Raw genomic sequence first — 25,048 nt, 5'->3', positions numbered from 1 at the left:
TTGTGGAGGCCTATGTCCAGCAGTGGACTGCGATAGGCTGAAGTGATGATGATGATGTTAAACGCAAATCCATTCAGCAGTTAAGAAAAAAAAAATACATAAAAATTTCTAGCATAAAGCAATATTAATGCAATAAAAATCATTCTCATCAATCAATATATGTTAGTAAAATAGCGTTACATATCAAAAAATTATTCAATGAATTGGACACTTGATAAAAATATCCTTAATTCAAATTTATTATGTATTAAAAAACGCCAAAAAACAATGCAGTTTCTGTATTCCAACACGAAATATCTAAAATAGAACGTTTCGTAATCGTAACTAAACGTTTTTTAATATAGCAACGTTTTAAGACGACCCACTGTCCAGTACACTGAATAATATTTAGTAAGATCATGTAATTAGTAACATCATGTACGTACAGAACCCAGTACGTAGACTGCACAGAATCCGTCAAGCGTGAAACAAGAAACGTTAATAATGAAACACATGTTAGGCAAAATTATGGAACAAAAAAATAATAATATATATGTCGGAGACAGTCATTAATATAATCGACCACACATTAACTTTAACTATTAACAATAATTATTTAATGCGTATTATATTACTAAAAGAATAAAAAAACAAATGTGCTTTAGACCACACGACTGCAATAAAACTTCTGAACAATACGCCTGCACTGTGTCTTAGATATTACGAAACGTAACTATGAAAGGCTATGAAAGAAAGAGAGTAAGAAAATGTGTGCTCGCACATCTCTCTATTGCTCCGTTCGCCTCGCCCGATTACATTTTTCGTAACGCCCTCGTCACAGTTCACCAGCTCCCAAGTCAAGCGTGCGTAAAGGGGTTTTATTTTAATAAAAAGAAAGTATGTCGCAGCATCCGGGGGATGGCAGCACTATCGTACAATTTGGTCAAGAGATCATTGAGAAGAAATTTGTAAAAAACATTTAAACGCAGATCATGACAGTTACGTAACGTTATCTGCTGGATAAACCTGATATAAGCTTGCGTTGTGTCTCTAACGAAAGTATTTTTATCCATTAATTAGCACACGTCTCATAAATTATGAAATATTTTTCCTATCCACATGCGTTTCATAGTAATAACACTTCTAACCAGCACCCCTAAGACTGTCTAGAAGAGCTGTCAAACGATTGATGTAATAATCCTGCCTCCGACATACACAAATTGGTTAGATGTTATATATGTATATAATTATAATTTGTAGATGAATGAAGACATACACATATGTAGTTGGTATGTTAAGCAGGGCTTTTATAATAAATAAATAAATCAGTAAATAAATATCTTAAAACATACACACACGGTCTCCTACAGTAAGCAACGTAATGCTTGTGTTATAGGTAACAGCCGACTGATATAGCTACATTTTGTACACATACGTAAATATCTAAATACAAATATTACACCCAGACTCGGGCGGGAATCGAACCCACAACACAGCAGAAAGCAGTGCAACCACAAACTGCGTCATCGGGCTAGTAGTATAATGAATTAATGTATTGAACATACACACACGGTCGTCTGTAACCTAAGGTGACTTAATAACTGTTCTGACTAGTGGCAGTCGACTAACATATAATTTGAAATATACAATATACGTATATACAAATATTACACCCAGACTCGAAGTAGAGATACCCTCCATACTGGAGCGGAAGAAAGTTTTAGCATTTTTTATGAGATATTATTATTATAAACTATTACTAAATATATTTAAATAAAATGAATGATATTATATTAATACATGCATCGTCATGTCAAAAAGGCGAATTATAACATTGATTGAACAGACATTCACGTCATACAAAACACATACAATTGGACATCGACATGCATAAAAACACATACAAATAAAATATAAACATTATTTCCATCCAAATCGTTGAAAAAGTATAAACTAATCATTATTAAAAGATCTGTGACAAATATTCAAAATGGGAAATTACTTTTTCATAATACATGTGTACTTTATATAACTAATTTTGCTTCGCATATATTAAGGTGTATATGTAACAGTGCAATGTTTATTAAAATTATACATATGAGAAATATTTAGCGTGGAATTAAAAAAAAACTGTTTAGCTCGCAGACTTACGAAATAGAAATATTTATAAAATAAAAGTAGCCTAAGTTACTCCTTAGTACATCAGATAACTGCAAGTGAAAGTCCCGTCAAAATCGGCCAAGCCGTTTCAGAGATTAGTCGGAACAAACATACAGACAGACGAAAATTGTAAAAAATTTAATTTTGGTATATGGACCGTGTATACATCCATATGCATTTAGTAAAAAGCGGTTGAGCTTGAGTAAAGAGATTTTTAATTACAAACATTTTCAAACGATTTGGATGTCATAAACGATGTCACAGGAGTTAGTAACACAGCCCACAATCAAATATTAATAATAGTTAATATATATTAACAAAATAATAATAATAATACTGACAGAGGGCGGTGCGTGTCCAGTAATGACCTGCCCGGACACAGTGGTCTGTTGAGCGCCAGTCAAGTGGCCCACCGCGAAGGGTTTCGCACCTATGCAATGAAATAAGGCCTATAAATCGTGCTAGTTCTCCGTGTTCTATTTATATTTTAGAAGTTGCATTTAAGAGGGTACTCTGAAATTTTGATGTAGTTGGGTGTAACTCAGTTTGATACTTGTAAAAATTATATTCGCTTTAGCTTAACTCTGGCACTTGAAATTATGTTAAAACAATATTTAAGAGAAAGTTTACAATTTCAATTTACCAGCGGTAGTTAGATTTTATATAAAATAAAATACTCATCTGAATTTGACAAGTTCTTGACCGATTAAAATAAATATATAATGCCTTATAGAACACAGAGAACAAAAACAACGCTGCAAAGAAAATAATAATAAATTTGTATATACAAACAGAAGTAAAAAACTTTAAAAAGCTTTCTTGTACTAAGATCGAAGTAGCGTAGCTTTTGTATTGTACATATATACAAATTATATAATATATATTGTACAAAATACATTAAAAATATAACTTTAGATATTCTATTTACTTTAAGATTAAGCTTTGACCCTTCTCCTACAGGAGAAAGATCTTTGCCCAGCAGTGGGATGTCACAGGCTGAATCATTTACTTTAAGATCAAGACGATCTATATAGTATTTTACATACATTTATATTTAATTTTTTTTTAAATAAAGTATCAAATTGTTCCGTTCCACGTACATTGAACGTATTCGATTTCTACAATAGTCCAATGAAATAGTCAATTTATTCAAGCGATAATTTTCAATACTTGTCATGTCCATTTTGCCACAATTTTACGTATAACAAAATTGAAATAGTCCACGAGTCAGCAGGGGCCAGACTCGTCATTTTACAAAAGGTGAAAGGATGCCTCTACCAGTGTTGGGAGCGTTAAGAAATTTACGATATTTTATAAAATGTCGAAACTCTAGCGCTCCTGGGCTTTTGATCTTGAAAAGAAAACGCGTTTGATACTTTTTAAAAAAGGCTCAAACTTAAAATTATTTTATGGATTGAAACTATATTTGACTACATTTGTAAGGAATCAAATTGCTTGAGAATTATCTCTGTAGTAGAATGGTAGATTTCGTAAAAAAACTAAAATTTGGAGAAAACCAATTGAAAATGACATCCTAAAGTATTTACGAATATACAGTAGATATGAATAATATACAATAATATACAGTAGACTTCGTCGCTCACCTTCGGCGCCTGGTCGCAGTACGGCGGGCTTCGCGACTGACTCCGTGTTCACTTTACCCGACTTGAAAGTGTCATGTTGTATAATGTTAGCTCTGGAAACATTCATAATTGTGTCAATGAGATGTTACACTTTTGCGTATAAACGTATTATGTTCTTTACCACTTGATATGCTATAGAGAAGCTATGGAGTATAATAAAAAAAAAAAGTAAAAGGCATTGAATATAAAAAAAAAAAAAACGTTGATTTTTTGCAACCAAACATTTTGACTCAATTCATTTTAAAAAGAGTGGGTCGCCTCAAGATGTTGAGTGAGATCTTATTTTAAATTTTATTTTTAAAGCTACAAATTGGACCACTAAGCAAAAAAAAAATTTTTTTCATTCCACCCTAGTGTACAGCAGTCGCTGACTCTCGGCTCGTGGTACTCACTTGGAGGGCGACACGGAGTCCTCCAGCATGGCGGAGCCCTCGTCGCCCTCGATGCCGAGGTGGTCGCGAGCTCGTCTCCGCCTCACGATGATGTCGATGTAGCCCGCGATCACCTGGAGGATCTGCTCCGCCTCCGTCGTCTGGACGCTGTAGTACTGGTCACTGCGGGGCGAGACAATTCGTATTAGCAACTATACATAAAAATTAACCTAATTACTCAATATACTTTCAATATACTAACTGAAATTAATTCATCAAAAGCAAATATAATTTTACTTTTAGACTGCAAGAACTTCTAAAAACTCTGCAATTTGGAAGTTTATTGAAGATGGTCAAAGGCGTCTGGTTGTAGTTACCTGTAGTCTCCAAAGTCTAGGGTGAAGGTGTTGGGGCTGGCACACCAGCGCCGCACGGTGGTGAGAGGCCAGGTCTGGAGTACCTCCTTGGTCTTCTCGTCTAGGCGAAGAACAGAATCCTTAGTGACACCCAGCAGACGGGGCACCAGCTTGTTCTTGCCTTTCATTTTCTCCTGCGAATTTATTACATATAAATTTGAGAACCGAGACCCTGAGAATCAAGAAGCTCCTGCTTTATTTTGAAGTCAGTCAAAAAGAGAAAATGATACAGATATTTACCCTAATAATATTTCTTATTACATACTTATGTACCACAATATCATCGATCTTTTTTCTGCTTTCTCCCACCAACATAACCCGCTATTTTGTAACCTTTAGATTTCAACTATTCATTTATCCCGTATACAATATTGATAGTGTTTGCATACTCCCATGGCTTTTTTTATATATAACTAGATCGGCAAACAAGCGTACGGCTCACCTGATGGTAAGCAATTACAGTAGCTTGTAGAGGTCTACGACACCAGCCGGCCTAGCATGCATACAACGAGATATCTCTTGACGAGAGAGAGAGATAATGTCTACATCGAGTATTTTCTCGATTACCCTAACATGCGCACTACGAGAGACAAAATTCTCTTCCGAAGACTTCGCCTTGTCGAGTAGAGAAACATTATCAACCATAATCACAACTGAATATCATTCTTATTTCTTATGTCGTAAAGTTGAATTTACAAGGTTATTGACCAATTTCAAACGAGTGACACATGTTTTATTTAACAATGTTCTCGGCCTTTTGGCTAAGATAAAAAGTGTATATCTAATTTAAAAAATCTAATATGGAAAATAAAACGGCGTAAGTAAATGAATTTAATTATATATGTAAAACAATATGCTCGTGTTGTGCTTTATATCTTGTCGCACATTAGATAATTGTAATTCTATCACGCATTGTTTTTTTTTTTTAATTTTTAAAATTTTTTGAATTTTTGAATTTTTTTTTGATTATTGATTTTACTTTTATTCTATTTAATTTTATTTTTAGTTATTGATTTTTTTAATATAATTTTGTTTTGTTTTTTATTCTGAATGTTGTCTTGTCTTGTTGTACTAACCCAATATGGACTTATACTTTGGTCTGAAATAAAGTATTATTATTATTATTATTTAGAATAAGAAGCAACAGGGCGCAAATACGTTTTTTGTGTCATTATATGGCACACTTCACTCGACTTTTCGCATTTCCCGCTCTTCGTATACCGAAATTATATAATTATAATAGGGAAACGCCATGGTATACAAAAAATAGGCACCCGGTTTTATTTATTTTTTATTTATCGTCTTTCTCGTCGATAATATTGAAGACGAGAAGTTTCTCTTCCTAAAACGACAAAATTCGACAAAATTACGATGTCATGTTAGCTTCCGTAGAGATAAATATCACAGATCACTAAAATTTAATGATTATCTCTTCTTGACGTAACGAGAAGAGTATCGCGTGCACGCATGTTAGCTACTGTAGACATAGAGAGATAATACGAGAAAAGGGGTAGACAAAATTTTGTCGTGGCGCGCATGCTAGGCCTGCAGAAGCATCGCAAGCGCGTTACCGACCCTACCCTCAATTCACCTTGTGAGCTCTGGTCACCTTACTCACCAACAGGAACACAATACTGCTTGAAAACAGTATTATTTAGCTGTGATCTTCTGTAAGGTCGAGGTACTACCCCAGTCGGGCTGCTCCATTTTTTGAGCTGGAAAACTCCTGCTGTGCCCTACCTCAGTTACTATGCTACGATAAACGCTTACCATCAGATGGGCCGTAACGCCTATTTACCGCTCTAGTCATATTAAAAATACTATATAGAAGGTAATTTACCTTCACAAGGAAAAAGGCGACTCCGTAGGTCTTCAAATCTCTAGCGCTCTTGGTGTACAGGACTTTGGCGTCAAGTTCACTGAGGCCGGCGTGCTTGCGGTGCTCCTTGAATATTTTCTTCTCTATGCCCTTTACCTTCACGTAGGACGCCGGCAGGAACTCTTTTAGACTGGAAAACAATGTTTAATTAGTATTTTTTTTTTGAGTAAATTGACTAGAACTCCTGGGGGGGATTAGGGATTAGATCGGCAACGCCCTTGCGATTCTTCTGGTAGGTGGTTAGCGATTACCGTAGCTTACAGACGTCTGCAACACCAGAAGCATCGCCAGCGCGTTGTGGACCTTATCCCCAATACCCCAGGATGTGGGATACAGTCGTCAATTCGAAGCGAAAAACTAAGTTTGGCCTTCGACATATACATATTAGACTCACTCTAAGAATCCAGGTGTATGTTTGTCCTCCTTATGATCTCCGAATTGTATCTGACACTGTATTCCAGCAAACTCGCAAGCTGTAAAAGATTATATTACATTAAACAAGAAACTTAACACGAATCAGATAATACAGACACATAATACTACTCAAATTAGACGTAGATAAGCAAGAATTATTTATTACCTTTATCCTGTGTGATAGGGTGTGTCCCTGCGAGGATGGCGTCCCGAGCCTGGACGTAGAGCAAGGTCAGCTGGACGGGGTCCCGCGAGTCCACGTTGCGGTCGGAGAAGAACAGTCGCCGCCGTAGAAGAAGAGTCTCGCTGACGTCGATCCCTTGCTCCCGGAGGGTCTTGGAACCTTCCACCCAGTTCACTGTTGGGGAAAATAAAACAAAGTTAAGGAAGCTTTTTAAGGGATCTTTAATGAATTAATGATGGATGGAAATAAAGAAGTTATACTTCAATCGTATGGTCAAAGCACACTTTTCCTTTGACTTCCCATATCACCCTAGAACCTAAAAGATCACCAAGACCTCGACCATACCTTCATCATCAGTCCTCAATTTCTTTCGGAGCTGATCCATCTTCGTGTCTCTTTCTTTCTCCTGATGCCGTCTCTTCAGGGTAAGAGTTCCATAGTTGGGCTTCTCACATGGATCCGCTTCTTCCTTTTGTTCTTCACGGACCTGGTAAATGATTTTTGGTTATTTTTTTTTATTTTTTTATTATATAACCAGGTCGGCAGCAGGCAGCACCTGATGGTAAGCGGTTACCGTAGCCTATAGACGCCTGCAACACTACAAGAAACGCATCCGCGTTGCCGACCCTACCCTCCCCAGGAGCTCTGGTCACCTTAATCACCACAGGAACACAGCGCTGCTTGAAAGGCGTATTATTTAGCTGTGATCTTCTGTGAGATCGAGGTACTTCCCCAGTTGAACTGCTCCAGATTTTGAACAGGATGTTTCCTGCTGCGCTGTGTTCATTTGGTTGCTCTGTGTATTTTGGTTAAAAGAGTAGAGATAAATAATTAAAATTTGTATGGAACGAAAACGAAACAGTGAAACTTTGTATTTAGGCACTTAATTGGAAGCAGTCAATTCATCACTTCAGCCTATCGCAGTCCACTGCTGGACAGAGGCCTCCACAAGCTCGCGCCAAAAATGGCGTGAACTCATGTGTGTTGCCCATAGTCACCACGCTGGGCAGGCGGGTTGGTGACCGCAGGGCATTGGAAGCAGTAAGGATAATTATTTGCAGAACAATAATTCTAAAGAAAATTCTCCCAAAGTAGCATTAACTAAACAATTTTCGACTGAATAAATAGATGATAATAGGTAATAAATAGATGAAAGACCAACAATTTGAACTGAATATTTCATATACTTACCAGTCCATACTCATCGTAGTTGGTGATACCGATTTTGGTGCAAATTACCACCATCAGGTTGGCGACTATTTGGCTGTCGTCTACGAGCAGGGTTTTGACGGTTCCTTGAAAAACAATAATGGGTTAAAATCAACTATACATCAATATTATTAATTATAAAACATATTCTTAATAAGGTACTTTAATTTTGAGATCTCTTCGTCTGATGCATTATACGCCATGTAGCAACTCCTTAAGATGGATACAAGTTGAGAATTCAAAATTTAATAAACAACTAGCTGACCTGGCGAACTTCGTAACGCCTTAAATTTATTTTTTCCTTAAATATAATAATTACATATATCAAAATAAAATATAGTCTATCTTTCAAGTTGGATCAAACTGCACACGGTGTGAAAATTTGATTAAAATCGGTTAAGTAGTTTAGGAGTCCATCGTGGACATACAATGTGACGCAAAATTTATATACATACTAGCTGACCCCGCAAACGTTTCTTTGCCGTATATGTTATTAACCCGCTTAATCCCCATCATTCTTTATACTCACCATCCAACATCCTAACCCTCAAATTCCTTGTCTTCTTGTTGTACTCCAGCAGGTCTCCGTTCCTCAGCATGTAGTAGTCCAAACTGCGGGACGCCTCCAGCCATATACCTTTCTTGTTGTCCTCCTCTGACGCAAGGAACAGGCCGTACTCTTTAGCTGTGGGAGAGAGATGGGTATTTAGTTGACTGTTTCACTTTTAGAATTGTATATATTAAGGTTTTTGTAGTTTGTCACTATAATAAATATATTCTTAAGGTTTCTTTACAATATATTATTTTTAGTATTGTTGTGGTATATGTTTGGTATGATTACAGAAGATCACAGCTAAATAATACTGCTTTGAAGCATTGTTGTGTTTCTGTGGTGAGTAAGGTGACCAGAGCTCCAAGAGGGAATGGGGGGTAAGATCGGCAACGCGTTTGCGATGTTTCTGGTGTTGCAGACGTATATAGGCTACTGTAGTCACTTACTATTAGGTGAGCCGTACGCTGGTGAGCGTAGTGACTATGGGCAAAACACGTGAGTTCACGTTATTTTTGGTGTAAACTTGTGATGGGCCTATGTCCAGCAGTGGACTGTATAGGCTGTAATGATGATTCCTGTGGTGAGTAAGGTAGCCAGAGCTCCAGATGAGGGTCGGGGTAGGGTCGGCATAGAATACTCCTAGTATTGCAGGCGTCTATAAGTACCTTATTGTGACCGTATAATAGGGTAGTTTCTCTAAGGTCGGCAGCAACGCGTTTGCGATGTTTCTGGTGTTGCAGACGTATATGGGCTAATGTAATCACTTACCATTAGGTGAGCCATGCGCTAGTCTAGCGACCTATTTGTATAACAGTGAAACCAAAGCTGTTTTATGACGTAGAAAACCATTATAATGAAGCAAACTTATTAATGTAATTGTGGTAAGACAGAGCACGGAATATCCCGCTGAAAACCTGAACCAGCCCAACTGCAGAAGTACTTCAAATTTAAATTTGATCAAAGACTGATAACAATGCTGCAATAGTGTTGTGTTCCTCTGTTGAGTTAGATAGAGAGCTCCTGAGGAGGGTCGGGGGTCAGCAATACGTTACAATACTTCTGGTTATGCAATCATCCATATACTGTAACCGCTTACCAACCGGACTGAATACTTACTTGACACCATAGTACATGATGACATCCGACAAACCTCGAAAGTCGCCGAGACGTATTTATCCGGCTCGCAAGGACCAGAATTAGTACTAAGATTTTTGTCTGATATTTACAAGCAGTTATTGTCAAGTGTACAATATACTCACGATCATTAGCATTCGCTTCTAGAATCTTTTCCCTGATGATGCGGCACGCGTCGTAAACGGTGGTCGAGGGGTCAAACTGTATGGTCTTCACCACCTTGCCGCCCTCGAGGGATATCTTTAGGGATAACGTCGCCATCTTGGATAGGGAACGCGCTCTGTGGGAGTGATAATTAATGTTATAATTTTTCGGACATATCTTCGTCAAAACTAAAACAATTACGTTCGTAATTTGTAATTAAAACTTACTAAAATATTAAATAGCCTATTATAGCCTTCCTAGGTAAAAGTTAGTCCATCCTAACAATAAAAGAATTTTTCAATTCGTTCAAGTAGGTCTTGGTAAATAGCACTTTCAAACAAACTTCAGCTTTATAATATTACTAGCTGTGCCCGCGACTTCGTCCGCGTGGAATTTAACAAAAAAAGTAATTTTTCGGATCGCAGAGCTATAAAATAAAAATATTTCTAAAATAACAGTAACCTAAGTTACTCCTTATTATATCAGCTATCTGCCAGTGAATGTCCCGTCAAAATCGCCTTAGCCGAAACAAACCGTCTGTCTGTTTGTTCCAAAAACAAAAATTGTAAAAAAAAATATTTTGGCATATGTACCGTGTATACAACATCCATATGCATTTACTAAAAAGCGGTTATTGTCATATTACAAACAGACACTCCAATTTTATTTATTTGTATAGATACAGATAACAATTACTTTTACTTTCCACCTAGCCACAGAAACTATGTAGGTAAAGTTGACAAGCTTTTGTTTACATACATTTTTTGTGTAATTAATATAATTATTATCAATCATATTTTACTTTTTATGTATAATAATTAAAAGATCTCTTATCTAGTCAGTATAGAGAGCGATGACTGATAAAGAATTCATTGTTTGTCAAATAAAATGTCATAATTTAGGTTAATGTTACACTTTTAATGAGCCTCAGTCAAATAGTAGAGTTTAGTAATCTTTGTAAGATAAAAATTGTACCGTTAAAATATTTACAAAGTAATTTTTTTGTGATTATAAAAATATTCATAAAAATATATTTTTTATAGTGCAACCGTGCAAACTAGCAGGCGTGAGACTTGAACCCATAACAAAAATATGATACGCAGGCAGGCGCCCATTAGACTACGTCACATAATTTTTTTGTACAGAAATCGAGAATTTCTATTTTAAATATGTACGGAAATTTTAAATATAAGACTTCATCTCAAAGTCAATCAATCGAGAAAGAAGAGAAGATCGAGATTGAAGAGGTAAGTAATAACAGTGTTGTATTCCTGTAGGTGAGTAAGTTGACCAGAGCGCCAAGAGGGAATAGGGGATAAGGTCGGCAACGCGTTTGCAATGTTTCTGGTGTTGCAGACGTATATAGGCAACTGTAATCACTTACTATTAGGTGAGCCATACGCTGGTGAGCGTGGTGACTATGGGCAAAACACATGAGTTCACGTTATTTTTGGCGTAAACTTGTGGAGGTCTATGTCCAGCAGTGGACTGTATAGGCTGTAATAATGATTCCTGTGATAAGTAAGATAGCCAGAGCTCCAGGTGAGGGTCGGGGTAGGGTCGGCATAGAATACTCCTAGTATTGCAGTCGTCTATAAGTACCTTATTGTGACCGTATGCTTGTTTGCCACCTGTGTAGGGTAATAGGGTAGTTTTTCTCACCTATGTATGGTAGCTGTCTGTTCAAGGTCTAGGGAGTGCGCGCTGCTCCTCCTCTGGACCTGGTCGGGTCTCCGTCTCTCGTGACTAAAGGAGCGGTGACGCGACCGTCTCTGTGATGTACTCTGGAAATATTTGATGAGTTCTAATAAAGCACTTTGTTAAATTTTCAGCTTATCTCAACATTTTTCTAAACATTTTTTAATATCATATCAAAAATCGACCGTTCCAGCGGGGATCGAACCTGCATCTCCGACTGACCGGTCGGTGCTTTAGCCAATTAAGCTATGGAATGATGTATCCGCTAGATCGAAATTTTCGATATGATGATTTCATATTCGGTCTAAGCGAAGGAACAATTCTTATCAAACCGTGTTTATAAATCGCTTAAAGCTGATTAGAGCGTCAATTGTGTCTAATATAAACTTTTATTTGGTACGGCCGCAGAAGGCAGAAGAGATGTGTAGTTTTTACCATATGGACCAGTCATAAGTACCACGACGGGCCGATACATGCCTGCTCCACAGTGAATGTGTCAGCTACAAAAGTAAGGTACTAGGCTATATAAATGCAAGCAACCCACCGGTCTGGTGGCCGTCAGCCGCCTCCAGCTGTCCTGAAGCGCCTGTATGCGCTCGCGTAGCCGTCACGCGCCCGACGATGTTTCCGGTGGACGCTCGCTCGGTTCCTGATTGACGTAATTATTTTTAAGTACATTTTGACTAAGTAATCTTTTTAAATTAAAGTTAATATCCGGACACAGGCAATAACAGGTAATATAAAGATAGATAGGAATAATAAGTAAATTAAATGTAATAAAGATATCATCATCAGCCGATTACAGTCCACTGCTCCCGATCACTTGAGCCATCCAGCTACCTTTATCCAGCTACCCTATTAAATTCGTTAGTCCGTCTGGCAGGAGGACGTTTAACTACACACTACGTTTGCGAGTCATGGCCTCTTTTCTAGAACCATCTTGCTCCAATGAGGACATGAGTAAATAATATATCATGTATGTTGCTTAAGTCAAATATGATGTATATATGTATAGATTTATATCAAATATGATGTATACATGTATAGATCTTGTCATACGAAATACTAACAGTCAGATACGTCACATGGGTAACGTGCGTTGGAGACAACGCTCTACGAAGTCGAAATTAGCCGATTTTCTCTTTCCAAAGGTCGATGTGTATTATTTATGGCCGAGTACTGGTTATGCTCAAACTTCGTTACATCTTAACTTGATGCGTACAAATGTTACGAAATAACTAACTCTAATTTTAAACTTTAATTGCTTTCTTTCTAATAATAAACAAAAGCGACACAAATTGAGTTAACACTTTTAAGCCATGTGTACATTGGAATACGGTCACCATACTTCAGTACTCAGATCCGGGACACAAAAAAGAATAATTTTACTGGTTTTCGTTTCTGTCTCTTGAATACAGTGTTGCTTATAATTAGACCAGCAATTACTCATGAAACAAATGTACGTACATTAGTGGATAATTTACAACCAACACTATTATTTTAGTTTTTCACGTATTCAAATACTATTTTTTCATTCCATTACAGTACTTCATCGAGAAAAAAGCGATATATTTTTTTATAGTTACGGATTAAATTGAACACATAATACCTTCCTCCATTAACATTAAAATTATATACCATTTAATTACAAATCAAACTTTAAAAAAAAAATATGTCCTGTCCAAAAAACGTTACGGGAGGACATCCTACACATTAACGAGGTTCATTGACCGGTATCCCTTATACAGCTATTTCTGAACTTTTAAATACATTCCACGAACGAAGTCCTAGGTATTTTAATTTTAATTCCTTTGTTGATGAAAATGTATATATAACAATATAATTAACTAAATAACAAAAAATAACGAGTGTGATTTAGACAATACGACTGAAGTAAAACTTCTATAGCTCCTACAGTAATATACGAAACGTAACTCTCTCTCTCTCTTTCTATCTTCACAAACTTATATCTCCCTCTCAACTTCCGTTCGCCTCGCCCGATCACACTTTTCATAACGCTCTCGTCATGCATTCACCAGCTTACTCCCCAAGTGCGTAAAGTAGTTTTACTTCAAAAATAATGTAAATGTCATTAGCACACGCACACACACGGTCGCCTATTCGCAAGGTAGCTTCATGTCGTGTATTTTGGATTATTATAATAATATGTAAATGTCATTTCATTTTATTATAACCTATACATTCAAATAAACAATTATAACTTATTTAGGAAGCACAGTTAATGCAAACTATAGATAAATAAATTAAAAAAAAAAAGAAAATAAATAAATTAATTAATTAATTAAATTTTAGTTTGAAGTTCATCTCAAACACCCGGATATAAGATTTTATATTGAGTACGGTTAAGTGTGAAAAAATAAATTAAATTGAGAAGAAATTCTTGGTCCCCCCTAACACTAAGCATCCCCCTGCAGTACTTTGTAATAAAGTCTAGATCATTTCAACCCCTTTGATGTGGTAATCGCTATCATAAAACTTTTAATGATTGTTTATTCGACGATGCATTTTTAAATTAAACTAGTGGTCGCCCAGAGGTCGAAATTCGACCATAAATAAAAATTTAAATTAAAAAAAAAAAAAACAAAAAATAATGAAAATAAAGAACTTTTTTTTTTAATTTTCAATTTGACTACAGACTTTGACAATCAAAAAAAAAGTATATTAAACGTATGTGTGTCAAATACATTGCATTTTTTTATTGATTTAATATTTTTTTATGCATAATTTAAAAAATATATTAGCATTCTGCACTCCTTCTCGATATAAACTATAAGTGTGCGAAATTTCATACCGTCCGCGCAATTTTCGTAAAGAGGGGTACAAAGTTTTTTCTTCACATATTAATATATAGATTTAAATATGACACGGGAAGGAGGCCTGTACCCAGCAGTGGGATTTACAGGCACATGAAAAAATCTTGGTTAAAATCTAGAAAAGCCTGACAGGGTAAACTATTTTAACCATACAGAAGATCACAGACAAACAATACTGCTTTCAAGAAGTGTTGTCCGAGGCACGGTGGGGAGACCTGACTGCACAAACACCCAAGACTACGGCAAACATAATATGTATAGCCAACACAAACGTTTGTCGTGTGCGTTGATCGAACACGAACCGTCAGCGCAACAGCCACAAACCAATCCTGTGACCATTGCGCCAACGCGTCATAATATCATCAATAGGGTGGCTCCAACCATGGCTATTTGTGTTTGCTGTTCAGTATTTGTTGTTTTTGACATAATATTTGACGTACGGGCAAATAGACGATACGACCGTCTACACATGGAGCCAAATATCAAAAAAAATTATACATATTTTTTGATATTGGCCTTTGATGTGCCTTGCAAAACCGACAGAAGTTCGGTAAGCCATATTTGTTATTGGCCATATTTGCCAAATAGGTAAATACGGCAATAAATTTGGCAAATACACTCTCCACACATGGAAGTTATTTGTCAAATATGGCAAATACGCAAACACAAATAGCCATGTGTGGAGCCAAGGATACATAAATATACAACTCCATAGATATCACAGCGAGCGAAGCCACGAGTTGTGTCTATCGCATAATAAAATCGTAATAAACGCAAGTTCGTCACGTCCTCGCATTAACCGTCCCCGCAGTGAACTTTATTGACACTTGTTTTGCATAAGGGCCTTTCGCCCTTAGGAATTTTAATACTAGGAACATTCAAGTTCCGGGGCCCGAGCTTAGACCATAACTTTCACATCCCTGAACTCGTTATTGCACTATAAACTGTATATTTATTTCTATTTTTTAAAGGAGGAGGTTCTCAATTAGACGATTTTTTTTTAAATATATGTTCCTTAGAACTTTTTACTGGTTTTACCGATTTTGATGCTTCTTTTTATATTTAAGAGCTGTCGGTCTCTGGTCGTCGGCGTCGTGTGTTTAAGATAGAATAGTTTTAAATAATTATTCCTAATAATGCGATAATTCTAAGTCTTGTCGATGTAAATTCCACCTTTTTTCGAAGTCGGTTAAAATCCTACATGTTTACCGACTTAAAAAAAGAACGTTATTCCAATCGTTCGACCAGTTATCACCGCATCCGGTGCCTCGATAAAGGCGACGTACACACAGACCATTCATGTCTGTCGCTACGTTACAACTCCTCATAAGGACCACATTAACACATAACAATGACTTTATTATTAATTATTATCTTTTAATCAAATTAATAGAAATAATTCTTCTTAAAATTCAAGTTGAACAATAATAATAAATACGCATTAAAATTATTACAGTACAACAGTGCTGTGTGGCTACGGCAGTAAGAATATAGCCACCTTCTCTTCCCGTGGGTCTCATAAGAGACGACTAAGGGATAACACAGTTCCACTATCACTTTGAAACTTAAAAAGTCGACCGAAGGCGGGATAACCATCCAACAAGGATTTGAAATACACAGGCCGAAGACGGCATTACGGCCAATTGATAGCGGCATTTTTTTTTCGTGGATATAGACACAGCGACACAGCGAACAAAAACAGAATTATATGATTTTGTGCAGTCATTCAGATATTAAGCGCGTACATCTTCCGGAGATTAGTTTTAATTATATAACAAGTTATACATAAGTGACTATATACATACAACATATTGACACTAATTACGTGTTAATAACGTGATAATAATTACGAGTATAATTGGGTTAATTAAATAAACCATAATATAATATACTGACGCAGATTAGACCGTAATAATTATTTAGATACGAATAGTTTACAACAAGCTGTGTGGCTACGGCATTAAAGAATATAGCCACCCCCTCACTTCGCGTGGGTGTCGTAAGAGGCGACTAAGGGATAACACAGTTCCACTACCACCTTGGAACTTATAAAGTCGACTGATGACGGGATAACCATCCAATTACTGGCTTTGAAATACACTTGAAGAATTGACTTGCAACAAATCTTGGGGATGTCTAAGGTTTACTTTTTGGAACGAAGTTCCTTACGGCAGGCTTGACATTTGACTGGGCGACCGAACTGAAAAAAATGTGATACTAAAACCGTAAGAAATATATATAACTCTACTTTTCTCAATCTTCATTAATAATATATCCAAAGTAATTTCTTCTCCCTACCATCTGTATGCGGATGATTTACAGTTATATCGACACTTTGAGCTGACTGAGTTGCATGAAGCTATTGGTGCTCTAAATTCGGACCTAGTTGAAATTCAGTCGTGGGCTAATACTTTCGGCCTTATCATCAATCCTCTCAAATCTCAAAGTATAATTTTTGGCAGTAGCAGACTGACATGCAAAATTGACTGGAATTCAATACCTAAGGTTCAGCTATCTAGTGTTACAATCCCTTATTCTAATAAAGTGAAAAATTTGGGTCTAATAATGGATTGTAACATGACCTGGGTGGCTCATATCAATGAAGTCAGCAAACGTATGCATCACGCTTTCCACTCTCTCAAACGCCTTCAATTCTTTCTCCCTTTTTCAACCAAAGTTATGCTTGCGCAATCGCTTCTTCTCCCTATACTTGACTACGCTGATGTGTGCTACTTAGATGCGACTGCGGAGCAACTGAACAAACTAGAGCGTCTTCAAAACCTTGCTATTCGCTTTATTTTTGGCTTACGTAAATATGACCACATATCTAACTTTCGTGCTCAACTTAAATGGCTCCCAATCCGCCTTCGCCGTGATATGCACATCATGACGTTCCTCTACAGAATACTCCACGATCCTAATTCTCCTGCATACCTGCGTTCTCGTTTCCAAATTCTCCCTTCTCCCACACGTTCTAGGCGGTCTTGCATCACTACAATGCTCGACATACCGAAAAGCAACACAAAATTTCGCTTGCATTCTTTTTCGGTATATGGTGCATCGCTCTGGAACAAACTTCCTAAATATATCCAGCTTAGTCCTTCTATCTATACCTTCAAAAAGAAGCTAAAACAATACTTCCTCGCTCAAATGAATCCATAAATATCTTTTCATTAATGTTTACTTTTATTGTGTATTGTATAATATGTATATTATATGTGTATTTTATGTAGATATATATGTAATATTTATGTGTATGATCTTTATAAGTAGTAGTGTGTATATGTATATAGTATGTAAATGTAGCGTATATATAAATAATATATATACATATATTGTATGCTGTTAGAATATTATTTAATTAGCTTTTTATTTTTATTTTTAAGAATCTGTATATATCTACATTACTGCACTTTCTTGGCCTGCTATATAACATTAGTTCTCACTATCACAGGTTGGCTGGAAGAGATCTCTTTTAGAGATAAGTCCACCGTTGCTAACAAAATTTGTATATTAATATCTGTACAAAAATTTTAAGTGCAATAAAGAATATATATAACGGAAGTGACGTAATATCAGTCACACGACTGTGTAATATGACGTTTGTAAAACTAAAATATTACTAGTAAACTTCTTTTTAAAATAATTATTTATGTAATTTTATACTGTCGACAAAAATAAATAAAGACACATGTTTTTTATTTCACTTAATAGTTAGAATTATTATTATTATTATTTTGTTTGATTTATTTTAACTAGAAAATATATATAAGATTCAACATATTTATTTTTTCAAATTGTGTTGCTTCTATACTATCCGAAGGAACTTCGTTCCTACGGTGTCCCGTGACACCGCATAATTTTTGTTTAGTGTTGTTTCGTAATATTTCTTCCTTTGCCTGTAGTTGTAGCTTGGATTTAGTTTTTAATTGCTAATGTTAATTTTTTATTTATTTAACAAATGTATTTTTGCTTTTTGTTTTAGCGAAAGCTGATTGTGTAAAATGTGTTTGTGGACACAGTTTTGGTTTATATTTTATGTTCGTAAATTTAATTGTGTGTGTTTATTTTTTACTGTTTGTGTTCCTTAACAATAAAAAAAAACAGGGCGAAGACGGGCAGCAGCGTCTTCGGTGCGACAAAGCCAGCCCTGCGGTCACCAACCCGCCTGCCCAGCGTGGTGACTATGGGCAACATACATAAGTTCACGCCATTTTTTTTAACTTATGGAGGCCTATGTCCAGCAGTGGACTGCGATAAGCTGAAGTGAATAGTTACGCCTTGCACTTTGTGCAAGAGAAAATAAAAAAAAATCAATATTTTCAAAAAACCAACAACATGGCGGTACGAAGTTCATGTCAGCTAGTCTCTTAATACAATAAAAATAAAAAATTTATTTATTCAAATAGGCTTCAAAAGAACTTTTGAATCGTCACTTTACAAAATAAAATTTTATTTGTTTTAATTCATTAGCTGTAATTAAAAGTGAAGCTACCAACGATTCGTAATGTGGATTCTGCAGGGAATAAACGCCCAGAAACTCCAATTACACTTTAAAAAAAAACGAGTGTGCTTTAGACCACACGACCGAAGTAAAATTTGCGAAACGTAACTCCACTCTTTCTTTATATCTCCACTAACTTATATATCCCTCTCAATTTCCGTTCGCCTCACCCGATCACACTTTTCGTCACGCATTCACCAGCTTACTCACCAAGTCAAGCGTGCGTAAAGATACACTTCAAAAAAAGTATGTTCATTTATTTATAAAGTATATATTCATATCACTACATAGTATAAAACAAAGTCGCTTTCTCTGTCCCTATTATGTATGTGTGGCGACATCTATCGCGCGAATTACGAACGACTACAAACTACGTAATTAGAGAAAACTGACGTATGCTACATCGCGCTATCAGAGTTTTCAAAGTGATTAAGTATTTATACAAGATCCCGACAACAACCGTTGGGGGCCGTTAGCACGCCAGACACAACACTCTTCTGGTGGAGGATCCTCCCTTTTCGATGGCCGACGTGATTCCTCACACATAACTCTAAACTGGTGACCCCGACGTGATAATTAATCTTAAATCTTTTATTAATCTTAAATCTTTCAAAACTACGCAACGGATTTTGATGCGGTTTTTTTTAATAGAGTGATTGAAAAGGAAGGTTTACATGTATAATACATGCATAATATAGTAGATGAATACTGGTAGTTTTTGCAACCGTGCGAAGCCGGGGCGGGTCGCTAGTATTATTACAAAGTAAATAGGTACGGTATTAATTTAACAAAGTTACGATTTAGCCCCGACTGGGTCACCGCGGCGTCGCTTTCGTTGCCTGGTTACGGAATTGGGGCATACGGAATGAGGTAGGGGCTGTACGTACGTGTCTGTTGTGGGAAGATCGGGACTAGGTGTTAAATTTATAAGTAGCTTTTGAACATTTTATGTTTTTAGAAGTCTGAAAATTTACGTTTTCAATTTTGCTTATTATTTTAATGTTTTAACATTATAAATATAATTGCCCTTATTTATTGCGTTATTCGATTTAAATGGTTTTGTTAACATTTTATTATCTATACAAATAAATAAAATTAAAGTGTAATGTATTTGTAATCTTAATATATATAAATCTCGTGTCACATTGTTTGTCCGCGATGAACTCTTAAACTACTTAACCGATTTTAATCAAATTTGCACACCGTGTGCAGTTTGATCCAACTTGAAAGATAGGGTATATTTTGTTTTGATATATGTAATTATTATATTTAAAAAAAAATAAGGCGATACGAAGTTTGCCAGGTCAGCTAGTTAAATATAAAAATTATGTCACAATGGTTATTTGTATTCGTTTAGACTCACTGTACTTATTCTACGTCTTGTTGTTAGTCTGTGATGTTTAGTGTGATGGGTCACGTCTTTATGTTACTATCCTATTAACTTTAATTTCGTTTTCTTTTGTTTTTCAACTCATTATCGGCTTTCAATACAGTACTAAGATACCTATATATATACATAGGAAAACCTATTATTGGCCTTATATTTGTTAATATTATGTTAAATTTTATATTATATACCTGTGAATTGTAACGCTGTTGGTTTTTAAATATATAAATAAGTAATAGCTTATTTAACACGTTGAACGCCATGGGGGACACCAGTTAGACCTCGCTTGTTTAGTCCATGGCGCCAGTTTAAAAGTCCTTATTTACAATTTTTTTATGACATGTTGTTATTACACTACCATATCCATTCTTAAAGATCTTACTTATTTTTCCTTACAATATATGCCATATTTTTTTAAGTTAACTCTGGCTCGCGTTCATGTGGTGTCCCCCGCGGCACCAACGTAAAAATTGTTTGTCGACTACATGGTGTCACCCATGGCCCAAACAGAAAAACTAAAAAATCAAGGCGGTGTTTAACGTGTTAATAAGATTTACGAGTAAGAATTTACGAACCAATTTCCATCAACAGATATAATATTAATATTGTAGATAAGCCATAAATAAAGAACGAAATACATCCTACAAAAATTAAATGAGTGTTGAGCTATCCCTACAGATACATTGTATGTAGGTGTGTATGAGTATGTGATATGAGAAAGACGGTACAGACTTCCAGTGAGAACTTTTTTCATTTCAATACAACTAATAAATTTTCACCTTTTAAGAACAACTGTCGTTAATACTAACTGAGTTAGGGCACATCAAGAATTTTTTGCTCAAAATACAAAGCACCTCGACTGGGGTAGCACCTCGACTGGGGTAGCACCTCGACCTTAGAAGATCACAGCTAAACAATACTGTTTTCAAGCAGTGTTGTGGTCCTGTTGGTAAGTAAGGTGACCAGGGCTAATAGGGGAGATGAGGAATACTCTCGGTCTCGGTCGGCAAAGCGCTTACGATGCTTCTGGTGTTGCAGGCGTCTATAAGCTATGCTAATCGCTTACCATCATGTAAGCCGTAACGCTTATTTGCCGACCTAGTTATATATAAAAAATACCTTCAAGAAATTAACCACCACCCCGCAGTGATTCAGCGTGGTAGAACAAGCTCCAATTCTTCCCTACATGGAGAGTGAGGCCTATGCCCAGCAGTGGGAAGTTACGAGCTGAAGCGTAATCATAAATTGTGATTGTAATTGTGATCGATTGTAACCAAAACGATCTTTCATTTGCCCTAAAGCTTAACTTTATCTAACAAATACCAATTCGAAGTAAAATATTAACAAATGTTACCTATTACCAACACGTAACAGAATCTATTGTATGTTTGTCACGTGACATATCAACAAAACAAAGGGTTACAAGGGGGGTTGAAGGGATGTCAACGTCGAACAAAGGCCGTCCATTTCTGATACAGAAAACTATTATGGTGTAAGATTTCTGATTGTTAACGACTTTTGTCGATGACTTCCAGATAATGCGACAAATATATATAGATTACATAGTATAAAACAAAGTCGCTTCCCGCTGTCTGTATGTTTAGATCTTTAAAACTACACAGCGGATTTTGATGCGGTTTTCTTTAGTACCTAAATAAGATTGATTCCAGAGGAAGGTTTATATGTATAATACATGCATAATATAGTAGAGGAACACTGATAGTTTTTGCAACCATGCGAAGCCGGGGCGGATCGCTAGTAGATATATATATTGTAGATTGGTACATTGATATAGTTATAGGACTGTGGCAGGTCTAATTCTGTACCTCGATGATGTTTTCTAAATATTTTAGGAATGCTTAAGAAACGATAGAGCCTGTATGAAAAAAATATTATTGAAAGTGACAATGACCATGAATGGAAAATGGACGAAAGTCAAAATGATTCAAAAATCAAACTTATTTTTAATGTTAATTTGTTGATTTCATAAACAGCGTGGTGTATGTGTGTAATTTATTATTATTAAATGATTTTGTCAATATATTTAGAAGGAAAGGTTTGCAAAAGAATATTGTAACCTCCAACATTCTCCTAAATGGACATGGAGGCCTATACCTATGGGATGTTACAGTTACAGGATAAATAGTATCGTATCGTATACAAACACGGTCCCACGGTCACCAACCCGCCCGCCCAGCGTGGTGACTATGGGCAAAACACATGGGTTCACGACATTTTTGGCGTGAACTCGTGTAGGCCATGTCCAGTAGTGGACTGCGAGTGGCTGCTGTGATCGTATACAAAAAAAAATGTTGGTATGAAACCCAAGTCAACTATTATGATATAATAAATAATAACAAAGGCGGTTTTTAACCTACTTTAAAATAAAGTAACTTTTCATTTTGATTTATTTTGTCACAATATACGACAATATTGCAAGTAAAACCACAGGCTTAACCTAATTATTTACTATTAAATATATTATAGGTCGTCATCATCATCATCATCACTTCAGCCTATCGCAGTCCACTGCTGGATACAGGCCTCCACAAGATCGCGCCAAAAATGACGTGATCTCATGTGTGTTGCCCATAGTCACTAGGCGGGGCAGGCAGGTTGGTGACCGCAGGGCTGGCTCTGTCGCACCGAAGACGCTGCTGCCCGTCTTCGGCCTGAGTATTTCAAAGCTAGCAGTTGGATGGTTATCTCGCCATCGGTCGGCTTTTTAAGTTCCAATGTGGTAGTGGAACTGTGTTATCTCTTAGTCGCCTCTTATGACACCCACGGGAAGAGAGGGGGTGGCTATATTCTTTAATGCCGTAACCACACAGCAAATATATATAGGTACTAAGATAAAATTAGTTACCTCGAATCGCAAACATTTTAACATTACGTAGATACCAGCAACGCGAATATGGAATTATCAGATAAGCACAACGAACTTGCTTTATGTAAATATTCTCAGTCGATAAGATATACATATGTATATATGTTTCTTATTTAAATACGTGTTTTTTTTACTATTCACTATGTACTTATGTATAGTAACTAGCTGTGGCCCGCGGATTCACTCGCGTTGGTTATATAGTTTTCCGCGGTAATTAGACTGTCCTACACAAAAACAATTTTACAATTCGAACCAGTAAGTTCCTGAAATTACCGCGTTCACAACAGCAACAATCAAACTTTGTACGACAATTAATCGCTAAATTATTGCTAAGCTATTGCAACCGCTGTCATGTAATAGTTAAAGTATGATATTTTACAGCCTATGTTACTTGCACATCTCTACTCGAATAATATAATAAAATGTCCAGTTATTGATACATTACTAAAGGAATTTTGATAAAGATTACAAGCTTAGTAGCTTACAGTAGTAGAAACACAGTGTTGAGTATGGCTGTTTTTACATTAAAAATATAAAGAAAAAATCTTAAAATTCACGTAACAAAGCATTTCTGGTAGGCATTTGGTAAATTTGTTAAATATGGTATGGTACGGTATGTGATTATTAATTTCAAAATCTATATATTAATACGTGAAGCAAAAACTTTGTACCCCTTTTTACGAAAATTGAGCTTACGGAGGAGTATGAAACATCGCACGCTTATAGTTTATATAGAGAAGGAGTGCAGAATGCTAATATTTTTTTTTAATTTATGCATAAAAAAATATTAAATCAATAAAAAAAAACATTACACACACTGCAATGTATTTGACACACACTCGTATGTTATACTTTTGTCCAAGTCTGTAGTCAAATTGAAAATTAAAAAAAAAATGTTCTTTGCTTCATATTGTTTTTATTTTCTTTAATTTAAATTTTTAATTATGGTCGAATTTCGACCTCTGGGCGACCACTAGTAACTATAAATAGACAATGAAATATATTCTCTACATAATACATAGATAATAACTAAAGCTTTCAACCTGATTTATATAATAATCAATCTCGAAAACTACAACGCAAACAAGTTGCGCGCATGCGTATCCCCTCCCCCTGTAACGACCTAATGGGGGTGGGGCGAGGGTGTGATCGATAGACTCAGGCGCCGACTTGTCTGGCGCCTGGATGCTGCGTCTCAATGTTACTTATAAAACGTTATGGTATATAAGGTAGGTTATATAATTATTTTATATATAATATACATGTTAGAAAATGCGGTTTTTCCTGCCTTTAGGATATTAGGTACTCGAAAAAGCTGTAAGTTTCTCAGAGTTGGGCAAAGGCGTCTTCTATGTATGACAAAAGGAGAACGATGTAATCTATATGTATAATAATATAAGGCTGACGAGTTTGTTTGTTCATTTAAACTATCTCAAAATCTACTGGTTAGATTTGAAAAATTATTTTTGTTTTGTGTAGTCCTACTGAGGAAGGCTATAAGGCTATATAATATTTATGTGCGTGTTTCCTAAAATGAACGCGGGTGAAATCGAAGCTACGGCTAGTATATTACATACTAGCTGACCCGACGATATTATTTAAACAAAAGTTTAGACATAATATCGTAAGAAAACTTTAAAATCGGCCAGTTT

General features: G+C 36.0%; 1 protein-coding gene across 1 annotated transcript in view; it reads right to left on the bottom strand.

The window, feature by feature from the left end:
- LOC123667888 (talin-1) overlaps positions 1 to 25,048 on the bottom strand; it is a 95,602-nt gene that overhangs the window by 62,678 nt on the left and 7,876 nt on the right. Inside the window, exons 2-14 of the mRNA XM_045601722.1 lie at positions 12,329 to 12,433; positions 11,749 to 11,870; positions 10,068 to 10,222; positions 8,785 to 8,940; positions 8,238 to 8,341; positions 7,392 to 7,533; positions 7,029 to 7,220; positions 6,843 to 6,921; positions 6,410 to 6,578; positions 4,531 to 4,703; positions 4,175 to 4,336; positions 3,744 to 3,835; positions 2,481 to 2,569 (exon numbers count right to left, since the gene is read on the bottom strand). Of these exons, the coding sequence (XP_045457678.1) occupies positions 2,481 to 2,569; positions 3,744 to 3,835; positions 4,175 to 4,336; positions 4,531 to 4,703; positions 6,410 to 6,578; positions 6,843 to 6,921; positions 7,029 to 7,220; positions 7,392 to 7,533; positions 8,238 to 8,341; positions 8,785 to 8,940; positions 10,068 to 10,203 (1,494 nt within the window). The 5' untranslated portion in view covers positions 10,204 to 10,222; positions 11,749 to 11,870; positions 12,329 to 12,433. The remainder of the gene's footprint in view (positions 1 to 2,480; positions 2,570 to 3,743; positions 3,836 to 4,174; positions 4,337 to 4,530; positions 4,704 to 6,409; positions 6,579 to 6,842; positions 6,922 to 7,028; positions 7,221 to 7,391; positions 7,534 to 8,237; positions 8,342 to 8,784; positions 8,941 to 10,067; positions 10,223 to 11,748; positions 11,871 to 12,328; positions 12,434 to 25,048) is intronic.

The sequence above is a fragment of the Melitaea cinxia genome, chromosome 29 (assembly GCF_905220565.1).
Source record: "Melitaea cinxia chromosome 29, ilMelCinx1.1, whole genome shotgun sequence".
Lineage (NCBI taxonomy): Eukaryota > Metazoa > Arthropoda > Insecta > Lepidoptera > Nymphalidae > Melitaea > Melitaea cinxia.
Note: the sequence above shows the minus strand (reverse complement) of the source record. Positions and strands in the feature narration are given on the sequence as shown.